Source organism: Prionailurus bengalensis, chromosome X (assembly GCF_016509475.1).
Source record: "Prionailurus bengalensis isolate Pbe53 chromosome X, Fcat_Pben_1.1_paternal_pri, whole genome shotgun sequence".
Lineage (NCBI taxonomy): Eukaryota > Metazoa > Chordata > Mammalia > Carnivora > Felidae > Prionailurus > Prionailurus bengalensis.
The window spans coordinates 6,623,068-6,644,182 of record NC_057361.1 but is presented as its reverse complement, the minus strand read 5'-3'; the positions used below and the strand labels follow the sequence as shown (position 1 = coordinate 6,644,182).

General features: G+C 49.0%; 1 protein-coding gene across 1 annotated transcript in view; it reads left to right on the top strand.

The window, feature by feature from the left end:
- Positions 1-12,428: 12,428 nt before the first annotated feature.
- Positions 12,429-21,115, top strand: part of LOC122477724 — a 129,339-nt gene continuing 120,652 nt past the window's right edge. The window contains exon 1 of the mRNA XM_043571051.1: positions 12,429-12,607. Within this exon, the coding sequence (XP_043426986.1) occupies positions 12,429-12,607 (179 nt within the window). The remainder of the gene's footprint in view (positions 12,608-21,115) is intronic.

Sequence of the window (21,115 nt, the reverse complement as noted above, 5' to 3'; positions counted from 1 at the left end):
TGTCTCTGCCCCTCCCCTGCTCGTGCTCTATTTCTGTCTCTCAAAAATAAATAAACATTAAAAAAAAACTTAATGAATAAACGTTAACCATTTTTTTTTAAATAAATGAATAAAGAGTAGGAAGAGGTATGAAACTTCTCTTCAGACTTCCTGTCCGGTTTTCATTGACTCCAGTGTCCAATTTCCCCCAGGCTCATCTGACTTTGAAAGATTCCTAACGCGTAGGCAATATTTGTCTCCATGAGCGGCCTGCTCAGAAAGCCCTGAGATTCCAGGACTGACATGCTAAATGTTGCCACGATCCTTCGTTGACATTCCTAGAGCATGTCTTAGCTTCGAGTAAACTATGAAAGGAGCTAAGTTGGAGCACGTGCTGGTGGTGGCACATGAGGTGTTACTTGGAGAGGTAAACAGGAACACAGAGGACAAAGCGGTCCATCGCTCGCCATGGATGTGAGATGATGTTTGTTTATTTCAGCATTTATTTATTTTTGAGAGAGACGGAGAGAGAGAGAGCAGGGGAGGGGCAGAGAGAGAGAGGGTGACACAGAATCCAAAGCAGGCTGCAGGCTCCAGGCTCCGAGCCATCAGCACAGAGCCAGACAGAGGGCTCGAACTCACAAGCTGTGAGATCATGACCTGAGCTGAAGTCGGAGGCTTAACCAATTGAACCACGCAGGTTCCTTTTTTTAATGTGTTGCTATGGGATGAATTGTGTCCCCCTCCAAAAAAAATTCATATGTAGAAGCCCTTGGCCCCAGTCACACCTTAGAATTGACCCTATTTGGAGATACAGCCTTTAAGTGGTAAATACGTTAAACGAAGTCATAAGGGTGGGCCCTTATCCAATGTGCCCGGGGTCCCTATAAGAAAAGTTGATTAGGACACAGACACACACAGGGGGAAGACAGCATGAGGACACTGAGGGAAGTCAGCCATCTACACACCCAGGAGAGAGGCCCCAAGAGGAGCTAATGCTGCTCACACCTTGATCTTGAACTTCCAGCATCCAGGTTTGGGAGAAAATAAACTTCTGTTTAAAGCACCCAGTGTATGGTGCTGTGTTAGGCCAGCTCCAACAGACCAATGCGTGTGAGTTGCTGGGTTTTCTGTTGCTGCTCTTGTGTTATTGCTGCTGTTGTTTTTCCATCTGGAACGTCGCGTTCAGTTCACATCATTTCGATGCTGAGAACACCTTGCAGTTGGTGTGGGGGTCCATGCGGGATATTGGATTTTTTTAAATCTAATCTGCTGTGGCGTTAGCTAACACACAGTGTATACGGTGCGCTCTTGGCTTCGGGAATAGATTCCCATGATTCATCGCTTCCATACAAACCCCAGTGCTCATCCCAACAGGTGCCCTCCTCAATGCCCATCACCCATGTCCCTCTCTCCCCTCCCCCCCCCATCCACCCTCAGCTTGTTCTCTATATTTAAGAGTCTCTTATGGTTTGCCTCCCTCTCTGTTCGAAACTATTTGTTCCCCTTCCGGAAGGCAGGGATTTTGATCGCCAATATTCAGAGGAGAAGACTAGACCTAAGATAGTAAAGGACAAGTGAGGACATCTGCAACCATCTCTATGCCTCAGACCTTCTTTAGTAGCTCAGTGAATATTGTTTCTAAATGCTTAATGATGCACAAAACACACAAAATAATACATAGGATTGCAAAGTAACCCGATTATGTTAAAATATAGTTATCACAAATTTTTTTTAGAAATCTCATATGGTCACGCACGTGCTGCTTTCTCGTTACTTCTAGTCGTAAGCCGTAGAGGTGGCTCCAAGAACTGCTGTCATTTCAAAACAGTGATGAGACCAAATCGGCTTCAACTGTAACCTGCTCTAAAAATAGATCAGGCTTCTCTTGATGACAAATTGGTAACAAATTAAAGACACTGTTAAAGCTGCTGTCATTCATCGGAGAAGAATATAGACATTCAGAGTCGTCTGAAATGCTGAATTTCAGCTAGTTAGCGGTTAGCGATCCTCAAACGGTGGATCTTTCTCCCCTTGTAAGTTCACAGACCCCCTGAAATCTGTCCCTGGGATCTTCCCGCCTAGGGAGAAAGTGGAATCTTTGTTCCTCTGTTGCCCTTCCGCCTACCCGGATTCATTCATGCCCCACCACGGACCCCTCCCGTGGGAAATGGGCCATGACATTAAGGGGAGGTGAGTTTAAGGGCACACCAAAAACAGACTCAAGATAAATAATATTATAATGCCACGTTTAAAAAATCAAAATTAATGCAAAAAAAAAAAGCAACAAACTTCCATGACGAGCAAAATATCAAAATGTATAGTCACTGGAAAGGAACACCTACCCAGAAAGGTGAAACTCCCTGTTTCTGATCTAGAGCATCTGTTCTAGAACAGGACTTAGCAGACCACAGCTCCTACACCTGGGATCCTATAGCCCACAAGCTAATGTATCCACAATGCTACACTTGGAAAAGATGGAGGGGAAAAAGAATAGCGTGATACCTCGTGACATGTGAAAATTCTATGAAATCTGAATCCCGGTTCCCATGAATGAAATTCCACAACAACACAAAAACACCCACTCTTTTACTGCTTACCGCCCAGTAAGGGCACACAGTTCACTGACTGATACATACCTGATGGCCCACAAAACGTAAAGAACATTGACTGTCTGGAGGGTTCCAGAAAGTTTGCGGACCCTTCTTTCTGCGAGACTGAGTGATTCAAGGCTCCTCATGTACCTTGTTAACTTCTTCCTACGAAATTGTTTGTTTTTATTATAGTGTGTTTTCAAAAAAATTTTCAGAATAAGTTAAATTAAGAAACACCTTTTTTTTCATATTTAAGAAAAAGAAGGAGAACAATGATGATGGAAAAGAAGCCCAGATTGTCTTTGGAAACCAAGCCCTTCCTGTTTGGGGACAGTGGTTGGTTTCAGAAGAGCAGACATGCCTGAAGCTTGGGCACAGCCACCCACTTGGGAAGAGGAAAGGTCATCAGAAGTGAGTGAAATGAGATGTAACCTTTTTTTTCTCAAATTTTTTAATGTTTACTTATTTTTGAGAGAGAGAGAGAGAGAGAGCGTGAGCAGGGGAGGGGCAGAGAGAGAGGGAGACACAGAATCTGAAGCAGCCTCCAGGCTCTGAGCAGGGCTTGAACCCTTGAAACCCTGAGCTGAGAGATCATGACCTGAGCCGAAGTCGGACGCTTAAACGACTGAGTCTCCCAGGTGCCCCTTTTAATATTTTTTAGTGTTTATTTGTGAGAGAGAGAAAGAGGGAGGGCAGAGGGAGAGGGAGACACAGAATCCAAAGCAGGCTCCAGGCTCCAAGCTGTCATCACAGAGCCCGACACGGGGCTCGAACCCATGAACCGTGAGATCATGACCTGATCTGAAGTCAGAGGCTTAACTGACTGAGCCATACAGGCATCCCTAGACGTATCCTGATAGCGTGCACACTGGTGAGCAGAGGAAGAGCTGAGATGTTACGAGCGCTCTGCTTTTTGTGTCTAACAGGGTTGTCTTACGGTTTTCCCAACACTTTCAAGATGACCTCACTGATCAATCATCATAGCAGCCCATGGACTGGTTACAAGCATATCCATTTTACAGAGGCAGCAATTTGAGTTTCGGTTAATGGCTGTATCACTTTCCTATCGCTGCTGCAACAAATCACCACATGCCTAGTGGCTTAAAGTCAACCCATCATCTGACCATTCAGGAGCTCAGAAGTCCTGAGTGCGTACCACCGTGTGAATATCAGGGCTTTGGTCCTTCTGGATGCCCAGGGGGAGATTCTGTGTCCTTGCCTTTCCCAGTGTCCAGAGCCCGCATTCGGTGGCCCAGGACCTCCTGCAACTCTTGTCCTCACATGACATCATTCCCACCTGCTGTTCCTTCACTTTTCCCTTTCCGGTTCCAAAGATCTTGCCGATTACATTGGGCCAACCTGTATCAGCCATCGCAGTCTCTCCATGGCAAGGTTGTTCATTTAGTCACATCTGCAAAGTCCCTTCTGGCGTAGGATGGGGCATCTTCACCAGTTCTAGGACGTTACGTAGTGGGCAGCTATCCGGGCATGGGCTACCTTCTGTCTTCTGCAGAAGACTTGCAGAAGGTCTTAGGCTAAAAGGGAGGCAGAGCGAACTCAAACCCAGCAACTCTCACTCCCACACTCATGGTCTTTTCTAACATGAACCTCATTGCCTCTCAATCAGCGTATGATTTCACAGCCCACCCGTCCCCACACCCAAAGCAAGGACAGAAAACCCTGCCCAGGCTTACTCAAAAGTGCACAGGACAGGAAAGAATTTCAGTTCTCCCCCAAATAACACACAGCTGTCATAGGTACAAAATAACAGGAGATTATAACTTGCAAAAGACTGTTCCTCCCCCCACCTCCCTTTTGGTAACCATATTTTGTTAGAAGAAGTTACGTGCTTTTTTTCCTCTCTTTGTTTCCACTTCTGCCTTGAGTGTTTAAAACTGGCTATAGAGAACACGCATGGAGGGAGGCTGGTTTTATAAATAGTCGCTGCACAAACTCATCTCCCACATAGTGAAGCAGGACACCACACTGACAAAATCCAGCAGTTTCAAGAAAGGCACAGGTGAAACCAGATGGAGGTGGAATATTTGCATTTTCCTGCACTGCCTTTGTCATCAAATCTTTTTGATGTTGTTGTTTCTACAACATGAACAGCCACCTGATAAGATCAGACGTATGTCAGTGAGTATACGCACCCCACAATTCCCCTCCTAATTATAAACCCAAGAGAAGTGAAAAGTTAGGTTCATACAAAACTCTGCACACAAATAGCTTTATTCATAGTTGCCAGAACCTGAAAACACCCGAATGTCCTTCAACAGAACCTGGATAAATGAACTATGTAGACCTGTACGATGGAGCACTAATGAGCCCTAACAAGGAGCAAGTTTGAGCCCCGTGATGCATCTCAAATGTAAATCGCTAAGTAGAAGAAGCCAGTCTCAAAGGCCAACATTCTCCATGATTCCATTTTACCTTTCAGGAAAAGGTGAAATACTGAGATCATTATTTTCTGGGGTTAGGCATGAGGAAAGATATTGACTATGGAGGGCCATGGAGGAATTTGGTGGGGGGGGGGGTGACCAAGCTGTTCTGTATCTTGATTAGGGTGCTGGTTACATCACTGTAAATGTTGGTCAAAACTCATAGGACCGTATTCTGAAAGGGTGGACTTTATGGAGCACCTGCATGGCTCAATGGGTTAAGTGTCCGATTTCGGATTAAGTCCTGATCTCACGGTTTGTGAGTTCAAGCCCCATGGCAGGCTCTGTGCTGACAGCTCAGAGCCTGGAGCCTGCTTGGGATTCTGTGTCTCCCTCTCTCTCTGCCCCTCCCCCACTCATGCTCTGTCTCTCTCTCAAAAATAAATAAACATTTTAAAAAATAATAAAAATAAAAGGGTGGACTTTACAATGTGTAAATTACATCTCAAGAAGATTGAATTAGTCTGGGTGGCTCAGTTGATTAAGTGTCCAACTCTTGGTTTTGACTCAGGTCATGATCTCACGGTTCGGGATTTCCAGCCCCACAACAGCTCTGCACTGACAGTGTATAGCCTGTTTGGGATTCTCTCTCTCCTCCACTCTCTCTCCCTCTCCTGTGCACACTCTCTCTCTCACTCTCAAAATAAATAAATAAACTAAAAAAAAAAGAAAGAAAGAAAAGAAAATCGACTTAAAAGACAAAAAAAAGGGGGGAACTCAGAAGATTCGAGGAATATACCATAAAACTCCATGAAACTAGACCACGGGGCTTTTCTGCAGTACCTATGTAAGGACGTCTTTCTGTTTGTTGTTATTTTAGTTAGATCACAGCCATTTGATAAGATCAGAAATATGTCATGTAAAATTCTTAAAATGTCCCTAAGGGAGTGGGGAAGGGAAAGATCATTTTAGTGTACTTCTGAGATAATAATGAGAATGAGTCACCTTTCTATAAGTGACTATTTCAGATAAAACTCTCCCCCCCCCTACCTACCCACGGAAGCCCACACCAGCGCATAGCCATCAATCACTCAGGTGTGGGGCTGACCTGAGCAGACACAGGCTTTCCGGGGAATTGTCTGAGCGGTGGGTAAGAGCACAGAAGGAAGGAATGCTTTTTAGAACGGGGAATCAAGAAGTATGCTCCCCAAAGGGTACTTTGCCTTTGCATAGATCCCCTTGGATGACTAAAATAGCTTTTTCAAATGAGTAGATAATTCCAAGGTGGTTTGAATTTTCAGATGTTAATGTTCTACCCAGAAAAAAAGAAGAAAAGAAGAAGAAAAAGAAGAAGAAGATGGGAAAGTTTCCTAGATGAGCCGAGAATATATTGCTGGTGGTCAGCAATCTGTTCCTGATCTTACAGCTGTCTCATTCCCCCCTCCACCTCTTCACATGGACTTCTTCCTCGTGTGTGTGTGTGTGTGTGTGCACCAATCTCTCTTTCCCCTAAACGAACACCAGTCATTGGATTTGAGACCTACCCTAACCCAGTATGGCCTCACCTTAGCTGAATTCCACCTACAAAGACCTTATTTCCAATGAAGGTCATTTTCACAGGTACCAGGGGGTTAGGATTTTTTGGAGGGGATACATTTTAACCCATTACAAACACAAATCTAAATGATGCTGCAGATGGGTTTTATAGATGGGTCCATAATCAACGACTGAAAGCAGGGGAGATGATCCTGGATAATCCGCCTGGGCCTCACGCAATCAGGTAAAAGGTCTTCAGAGCAGGGCTGAGGTTACCCCGAGAAAGAAGAAATTGTTCCTGGGGACAGCGGCTTCTGTCAGTTTCTGAGAGAATTCCAGTCTGCCTTTATTGCGTGCCCTACAGATTTCAGGCGTGCCTAACCAGCCCCTCCAAGGGCATAGGCCAATTCCTTGCAATAACTCTCTTAGCTTGTGTCCTCTATTAGTTCTGTTTCTCGGGAGGAACGCTGACGGCTCTATGAACGTGGAAGAATTGTCTGAATCTATCACATTTAAACGCAGAGGATCACAGAGCCTATTGGCAGCTACAAACCAAGAAACACAAATTCTTTATCTGCAGCAGTGAATTGCATGAAAACGCTTGTGACGTGCCTTCACTATAATCCAAAATATTGTGGGTGAAGATATCAAGGCATTTATAAAGATAACTAGAAATAAACCATCCTCACAGCTAAAAAATGAAAGTGGTAGTGAATGCATTGGCAAATGCTGTAACTTGTATTTGTGAGTCACTAGGTTCAGATCACGCGCAACCTTACCTCTTAAAAGTCAACTCGGCATCTTGGTTCTGCCCCAACACTAGCTAGGGTTTTCCCCGCAGCTTTCCCCTGAACATGAGTGTCTGTCGGGATGGGTTGGCAGAAGAGGCAGGACCCAGAGCTTTTCGTAAGAGGAGAGTGGATGGTGAGACCCCAAGAGAGGGAGAAAGGACGGGAGCGGGGGGCGGGATGCAGGAGATGTGGCCCGTGGGCAGAAGGTGAGGGAAGGCCAGACTGAGAAGCCACATGCTGGACGCTACCTTTTTTTTTTTTTTTTTTTGGTGCCAAAAAGGTGGTTTTATTAAAGCACAGGGACAGGACCCGTGAGCTGCCCGGACGATTCTATTTATACGGCTGGGGTTGCTGGAAGAAAGCGCTACAGACCGGGCGGCTTAAACTACAGACATGGATTTTCTCACAGTTACGGAGGCTGGAATTCAAGTTCAAGGTGTCAGCAAGGCTGGTCCCTCCTGAGGTCTCTCTCCTTGCCGTGTAGACACCACCTCCTCCCTGTGTCCTCACGTGGTCGCCCCTCCGTGTGTGCATCTGTGTGCTAATCTGTTCTTACAAGGACACCAGCCCTATGGGATCAGGGCCCATCCTACTGACCTCATTTTTACCTTAATCACCTCTTTAAAGACCTTACGCACAAATTCGGTTACATTCTGAGGTGCTAAGAATTAGGGTTTCCATGTATGACCCTTGTGTGTGTGGGGGGGGGGGGCACAATCCAGCCTGTAACATATGGAATGTCCAGAACAGGCAAATCCTTAGAGACAGAAAGCAGATTAGTGGTTGCCAGGGGCAGGGGGAGGAGGCAATGTGGCGGGACTGCTAATGGGCACCGCGTTTCTTTTTGAAGTGAGAAAAATGTTCTGGAACCAGATAATGGCCACACATCCCTGCAAATGTACAAAACCTACTGAACTGTACACGTTGAAAGGATGAATGTATGTAATGTGTGTGTGAATTACACACCCATAAAGCTGTTAAAAACTACCCTGACCCCCGACAAACAAAATACATGAGGGGGCAGAGGTACAAGAAGGGAGGGAGGTAGCGAGGCATCCGGCGTTAAGGATCCGGGGAGAACAGAAAAGTTTCCCTTGCGCGACTTGTTCTTATTAAGGTTTTGGAGGAAGACGCCCCCCACCCCAGGATCCCGTGACAGACACTTACGCGGGCCCCTTGACCTCACTGTGAATACTCGGGACGTGAGCTCTTTCCATGTCAGCCCGCTTACCACGTGGAGTCCTTCTTCACTGGGGTGCGCCCTGTGCCCTGGAGGGAGCTGAGCAGCGTACCAGGCTTCTGGCCACTCCACGCCAACGGCATCCCCTCTCCCCAACCGGCCTCCATTCATTGACAAGGGTCGCGAGGGGTGGCGGACAAAATTGCTCTGGTTGGGAGCCCTGAGTACCCCCCCAAAAAACATTTAAAAATGAAGAAGGCACGGCTTTGACTTGGACAGGGGTTTCGTGTCCTGCACACCACTGTCGTCTAGGGCGGGATCATGTTTTGGGGGCGTGGAGCCATCCTGTGCATGGTAGGGGGTCTAGCGGCATTCTCTACTCGCTGGATGCCAGGAGGACATCCCTCCGCCCAGTCGCAAGATCAAAGCCGTGTGTAGGCATGGCTAGGTGTCCCCTGGGGCACCACTGCCCCTGGTAAGATCCGCGGCCCTCCACCGGTGGTGGCCGAGGGACCTTCCTTGTTGTGTTCGCAGGGATGAGGCTGACCGTATGTTCTCAGTTCCTACCACCCCGTGCCCGCAAGAGACAAGACAGACCCGGTAGACCTGAGTGCGAGTGTGTGTGTGTGTGTGTGTGTGTGTGTCCCCAGTCAGTGTCCCATGGGCTCCTCATTCCTTGTCCTTGCCCACAAGGGAAACCGTCCGTCTTTGCTTTTGTGGATTCTAATGGCTACTCTGTCACATACATTATATATATATTTGACCTTCACTCGAGACCAAGCTGCCAAAGATGTATCATTGCGCTCCCTGCGCTGGACCCTGCAGAGCTCAGGAGTCTTGTGGCCACAGGGTTGGGCCTGTCTGTGCCCCCAGCCCCCAGCTCCCAGCTGCACTGCTGCTCACAGGCGGCTAGTGGTATCACGAGTGGTTTCAATTTCCCTTCTTTAAGCAGCCTGACAGATGGGTGTGTGTGTGTGTGTGTGTGTGTGTGTGCGTGTGTGCGTGCGTGTCGCAGACTGTGGGCCACTGACCATCCTCGGAGACCACACTTCTGGGTACATTGTGGTCCAACTGTATCTTGGCAAGAATGACCCACGGATGAGATGCCTGTCTTTTCAATGAAAACACCCACCAGCTGACGATGCTATCAAAACCGAGGCCGGGGATCTTGAAGTTGCAGGCCTGTAGCACACTTGCAAGTTCAATTACCTCTCAGCTACGATCTCCCCCTCATGTGTGCTTTCAGCATTGTTTGCAAATTAAACAAACCAAGCAAGCCTGTGGGAACCGGGGTGCCTCGGTGGCTCGGTTGGTTAAGCGTCGGCTTTGGCTCAGGTCACAGTCTTGTGGTTTGTGAGTTCGAGCCCCACATGGGGCTCCGTGCTGACAGCTCAGAGCCGGGAACCTGCTTCAGATTCCGTGTCTCCCCCTTCATTTCTGTCCTTCCTCTGCTCGCGCTCTTTCTCTCTCTGTCAAAAATAAGCGTTTTTAAAAATTAAAAAAGAAATTATGTGCCAGTTGGCTGCCAGAACGCCCAAGTTGTCCACAGGCTATCTGAGCAAAGGCTGTGATAAGATCTGGCTCCCGTGAGACTCTCTTCTGGGACAAAGTTGAGTCTCCATGCGGTACTTGCCACAGATAGACGACCTCTTGAAAACTTGGCGGTGGCCCTGACCTTCTCTGAGTGGACGCAGTTCGCCATGGAGACTAGGTCCCTGTTCCCACAGGGAGACTGACATAGAGCACCGTGTCCTGGGAATCTCCCTCCCTCCTATGAGGCCACCTCATGTGACCTCAAAATGACTTCCAGTTTTCCTCATGACACCCTCTGCGTCCCTCAGGGCAGACCCAACGTGGGTTCTATGACATGGCATCATACGGGTTCTTGGTGGTGCCGTGAGTAGGAGCCTGAGACGTAAACACAGACAGGTCCCGGCAACGTTCCTCAGAGTCCCGTAGCCTTTGGCAACTCACCTCCTCCGAGTCCGACCAGGTCGCGTTAGTGTCTGTCACAGGGGTGCTCCATCAAAGTCCCATCGACCCAGGTGTTGGTGAAGCCGTGCGCCCGAGCTCTTCCCCGGAAGGCAGGAGACGGGAACGTGGGGAGTCAGGCTGGCCCCCGAGAGCCTGCTGGGGGAAGCGGACCCTTCCCACGGCCGCACACGGGCAGGGTGAGGGCAATGACCCCTGGGGACCCTTAGGAGTACACAACGCAGACTTGTGTTTGGTCCAGTGAGCGTGTCTGCGTCTGCCACTTCCACAGAGCCCAGCCCGATCACACAGTCCGGGAGCAACACAGAGCCTGGCGAGGCTCCTGCAGACTGACCCCCCCCCCAGGCGTGCCCTCCCAGCAGGCCGGTCCTTTCCCACGGGATCAGGGCCCCCGGTTAAGGAAAGCGTTTATTCAACCGTGACTGGTATTCACTGCTGTCCTCACACCAGTTACAAGTCAGCTGGGGGGCACTTTCCCAGCAAGGATGCCCTGCAGCCCGCCGACTTAGGGGACGGAGTGCAGAGTAAAAGAGGGAGCAGCAGGCCGGTGCCCCGGGGACCCCAGGTCCCTGCCCTTGCCGGCCTCTGCCTGGTGTTGGCTCCGATCCATGCTGCGAGGTGGTGAGGTTCCGGGAGCATGGGGCAGGCTGGCAGGCGCCTGGCTCAGTTGGGCCAGTGTCCCCTGATTTGGGCCTGATTGTACCCAGAGCCAATTTAATGATTTACAGGGAGGAGACCTGTCGCCAGGCGTCTGCTAGGCCTGCTGTTCGGGAGGACGGGTCAACAGCCCTCTTCCCCTGGTGCATGCAGGAAAATTCCAGGCGGTGCACACGCAGACTCTGGGTGGGGTACAGGCCAGGACAGGGTCTCCTGAGCTGTGCTGGGTGGATGGGCTGAGGGACACCCCTCAGGGGTTGAGGGCTGAGATGACAGCTCAGGGGACTTCCAAGCCTCACTCCCCTTCTGTCTCTCTCTTCCTTTCTCTACCTCTCTCTCCCTCTGGCAAGACTCCACTAAGGCCTATTTCGCCTGTAACTCTTTTGCATCTAACGTGCGCAGTTCCACAGACATCCCGGACCGCCTAGAAGTTCATTCCCAAGCCAGGATGTGTCTAGGGTCCCCCGGGGGGCGGCCACCACAGGCGCAGGGGACCCCGCAGGCAGGTCCTGGAGCGAGCCCAAGTGCTCCCCCACCCCCAGCTGGGGCTGGCCGCAGGGGGCTCCCACAGGCCACCCCGTGCAGGCGCCTGGGCACCACGGGGACACAACATCGAGGAGCCTGACAGCATGGCTGCAGGCTCAGGCTTGGGTCCTGGGCACGCTGGTGCGGGGACATCAGCAACCCGACCCGGCATGGGGGTGGTTCACGAGCTTTCTCCAAGAAGCTGGAGAAATACATTTAGGCAGGAAACAGTGCTGCAGGTGGGGGAGGGACCCTCTGCATGGGGAGCGGCCAGCTCTGGCAGGGGTGAGTGCGCCTGCCCCCCAGGGAATGGGCCTCTGCCATCCTCAGGGCCCGGGGCGGGGCTGAGGGCACCTGCTCACCAGGAGGGGATGAGCTGTCTAGAGCACTCACGTCTCCTGTCCTTCCCTCCTCACCCCTTCCCCCTGCTGCGTGTGTCCCCTATCCCAGTGGAAGTCAGGCAGACAGCAAGGACCCTTCCCCTGGCCCACTGCTCCCTCCTCCGCCATCCTGCTAGGGGGCCTCAGCGGAGGGATGGGGAGCAGGTGGCGAACAAAGCCAAGTTGGCCACCCAGCCCCAGCAAAACACCGCACTTGGGGGATCAGACACTACGGGTTCAAAAGCAGGAGCTGAGACTCCGTTGACAGGAACAAATACTAAAGCTGAAATGGCTCACGGAGAGGGTTCTCTCTCTCAGGCCGTCTCTCTCCCGCTCAGGGAGGAGGAGACACAGGATTTGCACAGAAAGAGGGAAAAGGGGCCAAGGAACATTCCAAGGCAGCGGCCTGAGCGATGCGTGCGGCCAGTTCAGGCGGGAGCGCCTACCTCACTCCCGTCCTACCACTGGGAAAAGTCCAGTGCGCCCAGCGTCTGGCCTTCGTGACCCACGACACCTCTGGCCCGGCAGGCCCTGAACTTCAACACCTCCCACTGTGCCAGGGAGCCACAGCGAGGTCTTGCCAACCAGCAAGGTGAGTGTTCCATCGGACCGAGCCGGCTTCCAGGCTCCTGTTGGCACCCAGTTCTCCTGAGCTAGTTTGACTCGGGCACACAGCGTCCAGCAACCCTGGGTGGTGCAGGATCCGGGTTTAATGTTTTACCCCCGTCCACAGACCCTGCAGCCAGATACGTGGCTTTGCTACTGCAGAGCGGGGCAGGCGGGTGAAGCGGGTCCTGTAATCCCCCCTGAGCTCCAAGTTCTGTGCTCCCTTTGAGAACGGGGCAGAGGTAATGATAACAGTAGCCTTGGGCACTGGACTTCTGGGAATGCTGCCTCAGACAGGAGGGGCAGAATTAACGGAGCTCAAAAATGCGCAGGTGCTGGGACGCCTGGCTGGCTCAGGCAGGAGGCCACGGGACTCATGATCCCGGGTCGTTGAGTTCAAGGGTGTGAAGCCTGCTTGAAAAAACGTGAAAAAATGTCCATGTGCTGACTTAGACTCTCCCTGTCGATTAGATATTTGTGACAGAGTCTGCCAGTGGACGGCTTAAGGATTTTTTTCTTCTTCAGCGGATGTGTGGGCTACGCCCTTGGAAAGTCATTCAGATTTCAACACTTGAAATTCTTTGAACTGTCAGTTCGGTTGGTCTGATACAAACCTCTTCCCCAGACCTCGCACAAACTTCGCAAGTGGCTATGAAACAAACTACAGAAACGGAGTGATAGGCATGAAGCTGCGTGTTTTATCTGCGCTGCAAATACTTTAGAAAGGAAATACCTGTTGGATCAAATACATTTAAAAAGCAGAGAAAATTTTTGTCAAGGTATGTTTATACTAAAGTCATTGAAAACCGAAACATGTATGAAAAAGAAGGCCCATTTTTCCTTTCTTTGTAAAAAAATTTTTTTAACATTTATTCATTTTTCAGGGACAGAGAGACACAGAACTCAAGTGGAGGAGGGCAGAGAGGGAGACACAGAATCGGAAGCAGGCTCCAGGTTCTGAACTGTCAGCACAGAACCCGACGCGGGGCTTGAAGCCATGAACCGTGAGATCACGACCTGAGCTGAAGTCGGACGCTTAACCGACTGAGCCACCCAGGTGCCTCAACATCCTTTCAAATTTCATTTCCTTACTGGATTTAGATGCTTTAAGAATTCACTTAATACAATTGTAACCTTCTAAGCAATGGGCCATTCCTAAAATAGCATTTCAGTTGATCCTTTGGCAAAAATAAATAAACTTCTGGAGCACCTGGGTGGCTCAGTGGGTTAAGCATCCGACTTCAGCTCAGGTCATGGTCTCCCAGTCAGTGAGTTCAAGCCCCGCATTGGGCTCTGTGCTGACAGCTCAGAGCCTGGAGCCTGCTTTAGATTCTGTGTCTCCCTCTCTCTGCTCCTCTCCCACCCATGCTCTATCTGTGTTTCTCAAAAGTGAATAAACGTTAAAAAAAATAAGAAAAATAAATAAACCTTTTTTAATGTTTACTTTTGAGAGAGAGGAGAGAACACAAGTGGGGGAGGGGCAGAGAGAGAGGGAGACCCAGAATCCCAAGCAGGCTCCAGGCTCTGAGCTGTCAGCGCAGAGCCTGACGTGGAGCTCGAACTCACCGACCGTGAGATCCTGACCTGAACTGAAGGACACTTCACTGACAGAGCAACCATGGCGCCCCCCCAAAATAAATAAACTTTAAACAAAAACTCTTAGTAATATAAGTTTAATTCTGTTCCAGCAAACAATAAGTGAGTTCATTTTACGGATCTCCAGGAGAAAACACAAAACAGTAACACACACCCCTACCTTCTAGAAGCTTACGCTCTAGTAGAAGACAAACTTACCTCTAATAAAAGTTGTGAGCGATAAATGGTAGAAACGAGAGAGTGTATGTGTGGGAAGTGTGACTGTCTCATAAGAATTCATCTATTTTTCTAATTTTGGACTCTCCCTCGTGGGTGTTCTAAAAGCTCACAGTTCTGTATTCCTTACTTTTGCAAATCGTCCTACTTATAATTTCATTCAATGAAATGCAGAAATACTAAAAATTTTTTTTAAAAACCTAGTTTTTAAAGACATGTCTTCTGTGACTTTATGACCTTCACCGTTTCAGACGATTGAGAAAATTATGCGCATGGAAACATTGAGCTGGCAAGTGAGACAATTCCTAATGCAATGCTGGGCCGAAAACAAATATCAAAGTAGCACAAATCCGTGGCACCACACGAAACCTGTCTGTCCATTGTTCCCACGCCTTCACCTGGCTTTCTGGGAGGTTCTGGGGTAGTTTGGTTTCTGTTCACCGTCTCCAGTAATGGCCCACCCTCCACCTTTTCCCCAGAGTAAAAACAGTGAAGACATCCTTCCTGGCTGTGGCGTTGGAGAGGGTGAGCAGGCCATGGATTTCAGCACCCACATTTTTTGGGGAAATGTTTCTTGATCTTTGAGTGTGTAAACACGAGAGGGGGGGAGGGGCAGAGAGTGAAGGAGAGAGAGAGAGAGAGAGAGAGAGGGAATCCCAAGCAGGCTCCGCGTGAAGCCTGATGCTGGGCTTGATCTCACAAACGGTAAGATCGAGCCCTGAGCTGAAATCAAAAGTCAGAGGCTTGACCCGCCGAGCTAGCCAGGTGCCCTAGCACCCGCATCTTTGTGCTTTGTAGCTGGAGGAGGAAGAGGACCCCCTGACATGCTAGGGACCCTCCTGAGAAGCCCGGCAGGTCCGCCAACGGGACTGTTGCTTCGCTGAGCTGCGGAGACAAGAGCCGGAGGGAAGACACCGTTTGTCTGGCGGGAGCGGGCCGGTGGAGGCTGATGCATTATTTCACCTCTTCCCGGAAACTTGTAACATCTGGGGGTGTGTTGTCACTCACAGACGTTAGTCTCTGGGGGCACCAGGAGCCAAGCGGTCCATAAACAAATGTGACAGCTGTCATACTTCGTGCCTCGCAAATGGCCACAATGCTCGTGTGTGTCACAGAGCTGGCATCTTACCCGGCAGCAAAGGAGGGAGGCTCGAGGGGCCTGGGGCTGCACCCATCCACACCGAGTAGCGATCTGGCCCAAACGATGCCATGTGCCCAGCAAGGAAACGCTGTCCCCGTTTCCGAATCTCCCGTTTCTGTCGGACGACCATCTTCCGGTTACACAAACTCCATCCCTGTAACCACCTGCCGCTGCTTCTTCCCGCCGATCCCCGGCAAATCTAACTCAGCCGCCGATTCTCTGCTTCTGCCTTTGCAGGCAGTCTGCCGCGTGCCCTTTGACTTCAGCAGCCCCCCACCCAGGACCTCATTACCCACAACTGACCCCGGTGTGTGAGTCATAATCACCTGTCCCCATGGTCTGCTCTGCCTTTCATCGCAGCGTGTCTCTGTTCTGCGATGGCTTGGGCCTGACCTCCCCGCGTTCCCCAGCGACTCCACTTCCTGACTGCCCGGAACATTGCGCTCAGCCATTTGCACCTTCTCCGACTCCCCGGAACACTGAGGGGCTCCACCGATCTACCGGCCTTAGTGCCTCGTTTGCCAATCACGATTTTCACCTTGCATCTTGTTTCTCTGGCTCGGTTGCAAGGTCCGTGGGGCTCTAGCGTGACGTGCAATGCCTGTAGCTGGGCAAGGGGAACGTGTTCCATTTGGAGGAACCGTTTGTCCCAACAGTGAGATGTACTTGGTGGGAATATACAAGGAAGGAGCTATTCTGTTTGCGACTTGGAGAGATGGGTCTGGAAGGATGGGCAAGAGCTTGCCATGGGGGTGAAGGAAGAGAAGACATGTAGTAGGGCGCCCTCCCTAAGGAAAGAAAAAGAAGAAGAAAACCCTCAAGGCAAGCTACTTATACGCGTGTGTGACAACATCCCTCACGACCTTGTAACATGAGGCCACTTCATCAGACTGCATGTTTGTGTTCCCACATATGGGAGACAAAGAAGTGGAAAATATGTAAACAACTACGCCACATGGCGTTTGGGGCTCAGTTCTTCGGGGACGAGCCCAACTGAGCCAGGGCCGGCACGAATCAAGTTGTTTCCTGGAAGAAAAAGCCTCAGAGTCATGACTCTCTGTATTCATGACTCTCTGTATGAGACACCTGCTACAATATGGGAGAGAGGCATGATGGCAGATTCTTCTGGAGTCATAGCAGAAGCCAGAGGGTGCTTCATCGGCTGCAGGAACACCCTGTGGCTGTCCTGCGGTCACTCCCACCTGGGCTTCTGCAGGCTGGAGATGGCACGCTGGCTGTGGGAAGCTGAAGCAAGAAAACTGAGGGGGTTCCTTCTCTTTTGCTTCCCTCTCACATGGTCCGAGTTTGCTCGTTTGCAAATAAGTATTTGACTCTGAACAAGATGGCTTCTGCCTTGTCTTGTCTTCTTGCAGCCAAGTCCTGGCTCCGATCTTCCCTTCGGCCACGAGGTCATCTCGCTGAGTTCTCCAAGCCTCACTTTCCACCCAGCCTGTTTCTGCAAGGGCTACTTCGCGTCAGATGGCCCCGCAGGACCCTTCGCAGGGGTCAGCCTTCCGGGCGACCCCACCTGGACACGGCCAGCTTGTCTGACTTTTTTCTACCTCCTGTTTTCCCATTTCATCTTTGTGTCTTCTGTCCCCTGCGGGCACGTAGGCCTTCTGAGGGATGTCTCTTCGTCATGATGGTCACAGGGCTCTGCCTTCTGTTTATTGGCATATCATGAGTCGAAGGGACAATTCTAAAGTGGCTTCTGTGGTTTCTGGGGAAACGGACGCTGCTTTGGAGAAAGGTGTGGGGGGAGGGGGAAATAACTTCCCCAAAGATGACAGTCTTTGAGTCCCAAGAATTGGGCTACCTTGGGGACACACCTAGAATAGTTTCACGTGAGAGACGGTGGCATGGGTGGGGACACACTCATCTACTTTCGTCCTTCAGCGGCCAGTGCAGGCTGATTGCAGGGATCGCATCAATTTCCACAGCACACTGGCTGTAACACAGCGCTTTAGTGCACACAGTAGGTGCTCAATGAATAAATGCTCACCGTGTGTTTATAACGATCGTTTTGGGGGCGCCCGGGTGGCTCAGTCAGTTAAGTGTCCGACTCAGGTCATGATCTCGCAGTTGGTGAGTTTGAGACAGCTCAGAGCCTGGAGCCTGCTTTGTTTTCTGTGTCTCCCTCTCTCTCTGACCCTCCCCTGATTGCTCTCTGTCTCTCTCTGTGTCTCAAAAATACTAATGAAAAAAAAAAATAAAATAAAATGATTGTTTTTAATTTAAAAGTGTTTTCATCTAAAAATAAATTTAATGAATTACCGACACAGGCTACAATGTGGATAAGCCTCAAAAACACGCTGAGTGAAAGAAACCAGAGACAGAAGGTCACATATCGCATGATTTCATTTCTACGAAATGTCCAGAATAGGTAAATCATTAGAGACAGAAAGCAGATTAATGGTTGCTTGGGGCTGGAGCAAAGGGGGAATGGAATGAGGAGTGGCTGTTTAATGGCTACGAGGTTTCCTTTGGGAATGATGAACACGTCCTGCATCAACATAGAGGAGAAGGTTGCACAACTCTATATATGTACACGGAATTGCATGCTTAAAAAAAACTTATTTTATGTTATGTGACTTTCATCTTAACTTCCCCCAAAAGTAAGGAAAAGGTCTCATTAAAGTTTCTGAAATATAAAACTTTCTTTTTGCAAAATAAAACTTAGTATTTGAAAAGGTAGCCAAACATCCCCCCCCCCCCCCCGAAGGAAACTGGGGAAGAAATACACAAGGCTCTCCCACTTGATACTTGGCTTCAGTTTAATTTCAGACATAGCAACACAGCAAAGAGAAACAAACTCCATGCGCCATCAGACCCACTGCAGATATACATCCTACTGTGTGCGCCTTCAGATCCCACCACACATTTGCCAGAACCGTCCTCAGAGCCACACAGCGTGAAACCCCAACACGGACTGCTCGAGCTTCTTGGGGCAAAGAACCATTATTATCATTTTTTCCTCAATAGAAGCAGTAAATACAATCAACTAATAGAATAACCATAAACAATGCTGGATATTGTTTGTAGCAAACTGAAAGCTGCATGAACCTATGGGGTTTAGTGTTCCCGGAAACACAGGTGAGCTGTGTTGACAAGGAGCCTGCTAGACAAAACCAAGGAGAAGAGATACAAAATGTATCTATAGTGAGGGATGGAATTAGAAAACATTCAAGAGGGAAATATGAGTACTCTGATATTCAACTCTTAAAACGCTACATCTTTCTGCCAGAAGCTGCTTGAAAAAGAATAAAGTAAAGTGCAGCAAAAATAACTATTGTAGGGGACAAGGGTGGAGGGGGCAGAGAAGGGAGGGACACTGAATAAACAGCTCAGATTAGGGAGGTGAAATTTTTGTTGACTGTTAGTTGCTAGTTTTACATTCTATGGCAGGTGTGAGCTACCCCAGGCTTGGGTTAGGTTGGATTTTTGTCTTTAAATTCTGAGGTGTAACTTACATACAGTTAGTGCAATAACACCCAGTGGATTTTATCCAAGTACGCACCTGCATCAGCCACATGAAGACATGGTCTTTTCTAGAAAGGGCCTTCACTCCCCGTCTTCGTCAATTCTCCCATGGAAGTTTGCTAACACTCCTGATTTCTCTCACCTGTTCCTTACTTTTATCTGCACTCATTCAGGTTTTAATGAAGGCTTTTGATTTCCAATGACTCTATGGCAAAATGTTTATTCTAAGTATGGCTGGAAGAATAACAAATGCATTCTCTTCTAGAGTCTCAGGAATCACTTTGCTGTCTTCCAGACACATCTTTTTCCCTTAGACCCCTTTGAAAATGTACGCCTCGTGAGTGTGAAATGAGCAGATGTAAAAGAACCCGTAGCCCAGCACCCTCTGCTGCATTTATGTTTCTCCCCGCTTCTCTGCTTAAACAGCTCCAGATCAATAGGAAAAAAAAACCCCAAATGATGTGCACCCTACGAGGGTGGTTTTTCCTCTCTTACAGAACGTTTTCTAGTTATGTAAAAACATCAGCTCTGAAAAGCATAATGCATTCATTCCCACCAAAAATAGTGCATTAGGGTTTATTAGCATTTGGGAACTTCAAGTAATGGAAAATTGAGCCACATAAAAAGAGACACATGATTAGTACATCTGCATTTAGCACCGTTTTATTAAGCAGCTGCCACTGCCGGTTGACAAGTCAGCCAGACAAGTTGACCTGATTCACCTTCCCTAAAAGCTCCCATGAAAACAAAAAGTTCTCTCAGCGGATCAAAATAGCTATGAAAATAAATACGATATCTCGCTACGGGTTCAATGGGCTCTAAAAAGGCTTCAGAAGATATTAAATGTTTTAAACAGAAAGGCGGTTAAAAATAGAGAGGAAATGTAAATAAACCAGGTTTTTTTCTTTTCAAGTTATTTTGGGGCTGAAATTTGCAGGTGGAGGAAGATGAGTCAGTAATGCTTAAAACCAATCTTTCCTTCCATTTCGTTTCATGACAGTCTTAATCAAAGGCTGTTCGAAAACCGTCACTGCCCCATGATGTTGGGGTAAAAGGTTTGACTATATACTCTCAGCGTCGGTGACTGAATTCAGGCCAGCCGAGGAAGAGCAAATGGGGGCTTTCCACAGCTCTTTCTCCCCTCATTCTCGCACCCTGAAAGTGTGTTGGATCGACTAGAGGGGGGCCCCCATGATGCCCACCCCCCACTGTTTACGTTTATATTTTATTGTATTTGTACAGAACCTAATGTCACTCGCCATCGACAATTCCGTTTCTCCCTATCCACCCTCTGTCCCCACACCCATCATTGTCCTCCTGGTTTCAAAAAGTAAGATAATACAGAGATAAAAGAATATTCTACTCCTATGACGTATGTAGAATAAGTAAACTCATCGACACAGAAAGTAGGAGAGTTGTTACCGGGGCCTGGGGGACTTAGGGGCACAGACTTATTGCTCAATGAGAGGAGAGTTTCTTTTGGGAATGATGACAAAGTTCTGGAAGGGGTACAGTGGCGATAAATACACGTAATACCACAAAAGCGTGCACTTCACGACGGTTAAAATTGGGGCATGTGAGTGGCTCAGTGGGTTAAGCGTCCGACTCTTTTTTTTTTTTTTTAATTTTTAAGTTTATTTATTTATTTTTGAGAGAGAGACAGAGGGAGGGAGCAGGGAAGACGCAGAAGGAGAGGGGGAGAGAGAATCCCAAGCAGGCTCCACCCTGTCAGCACACGGGGCTTGAGCCCACAAACCATGAGACCATGACCTGAGCTAAAACCAAACGTCAGACGCTTAACCGACTGAGCCGCTCAGGCACCCCAAGCATCCGACTCTTGATTTCAGCTCAGGTCTTGATCTCAGCATTTATGAGATTGAGTCCCGCATCGGGCTGACAGTGCGGAGCCTGCTTGGGGTTCTCTGTCTCCTTTTCTCTGCCCCTCCCAAGCATTCTCTCTCTGTCTCTGTCTCTCTCTCTCTCTGTCTCTCTCTCTCTCTCTCTCTCAAAATAAGTAAACTAAAAAAGAATAAATAAAATGATTTAAAATGGCGAACTTTG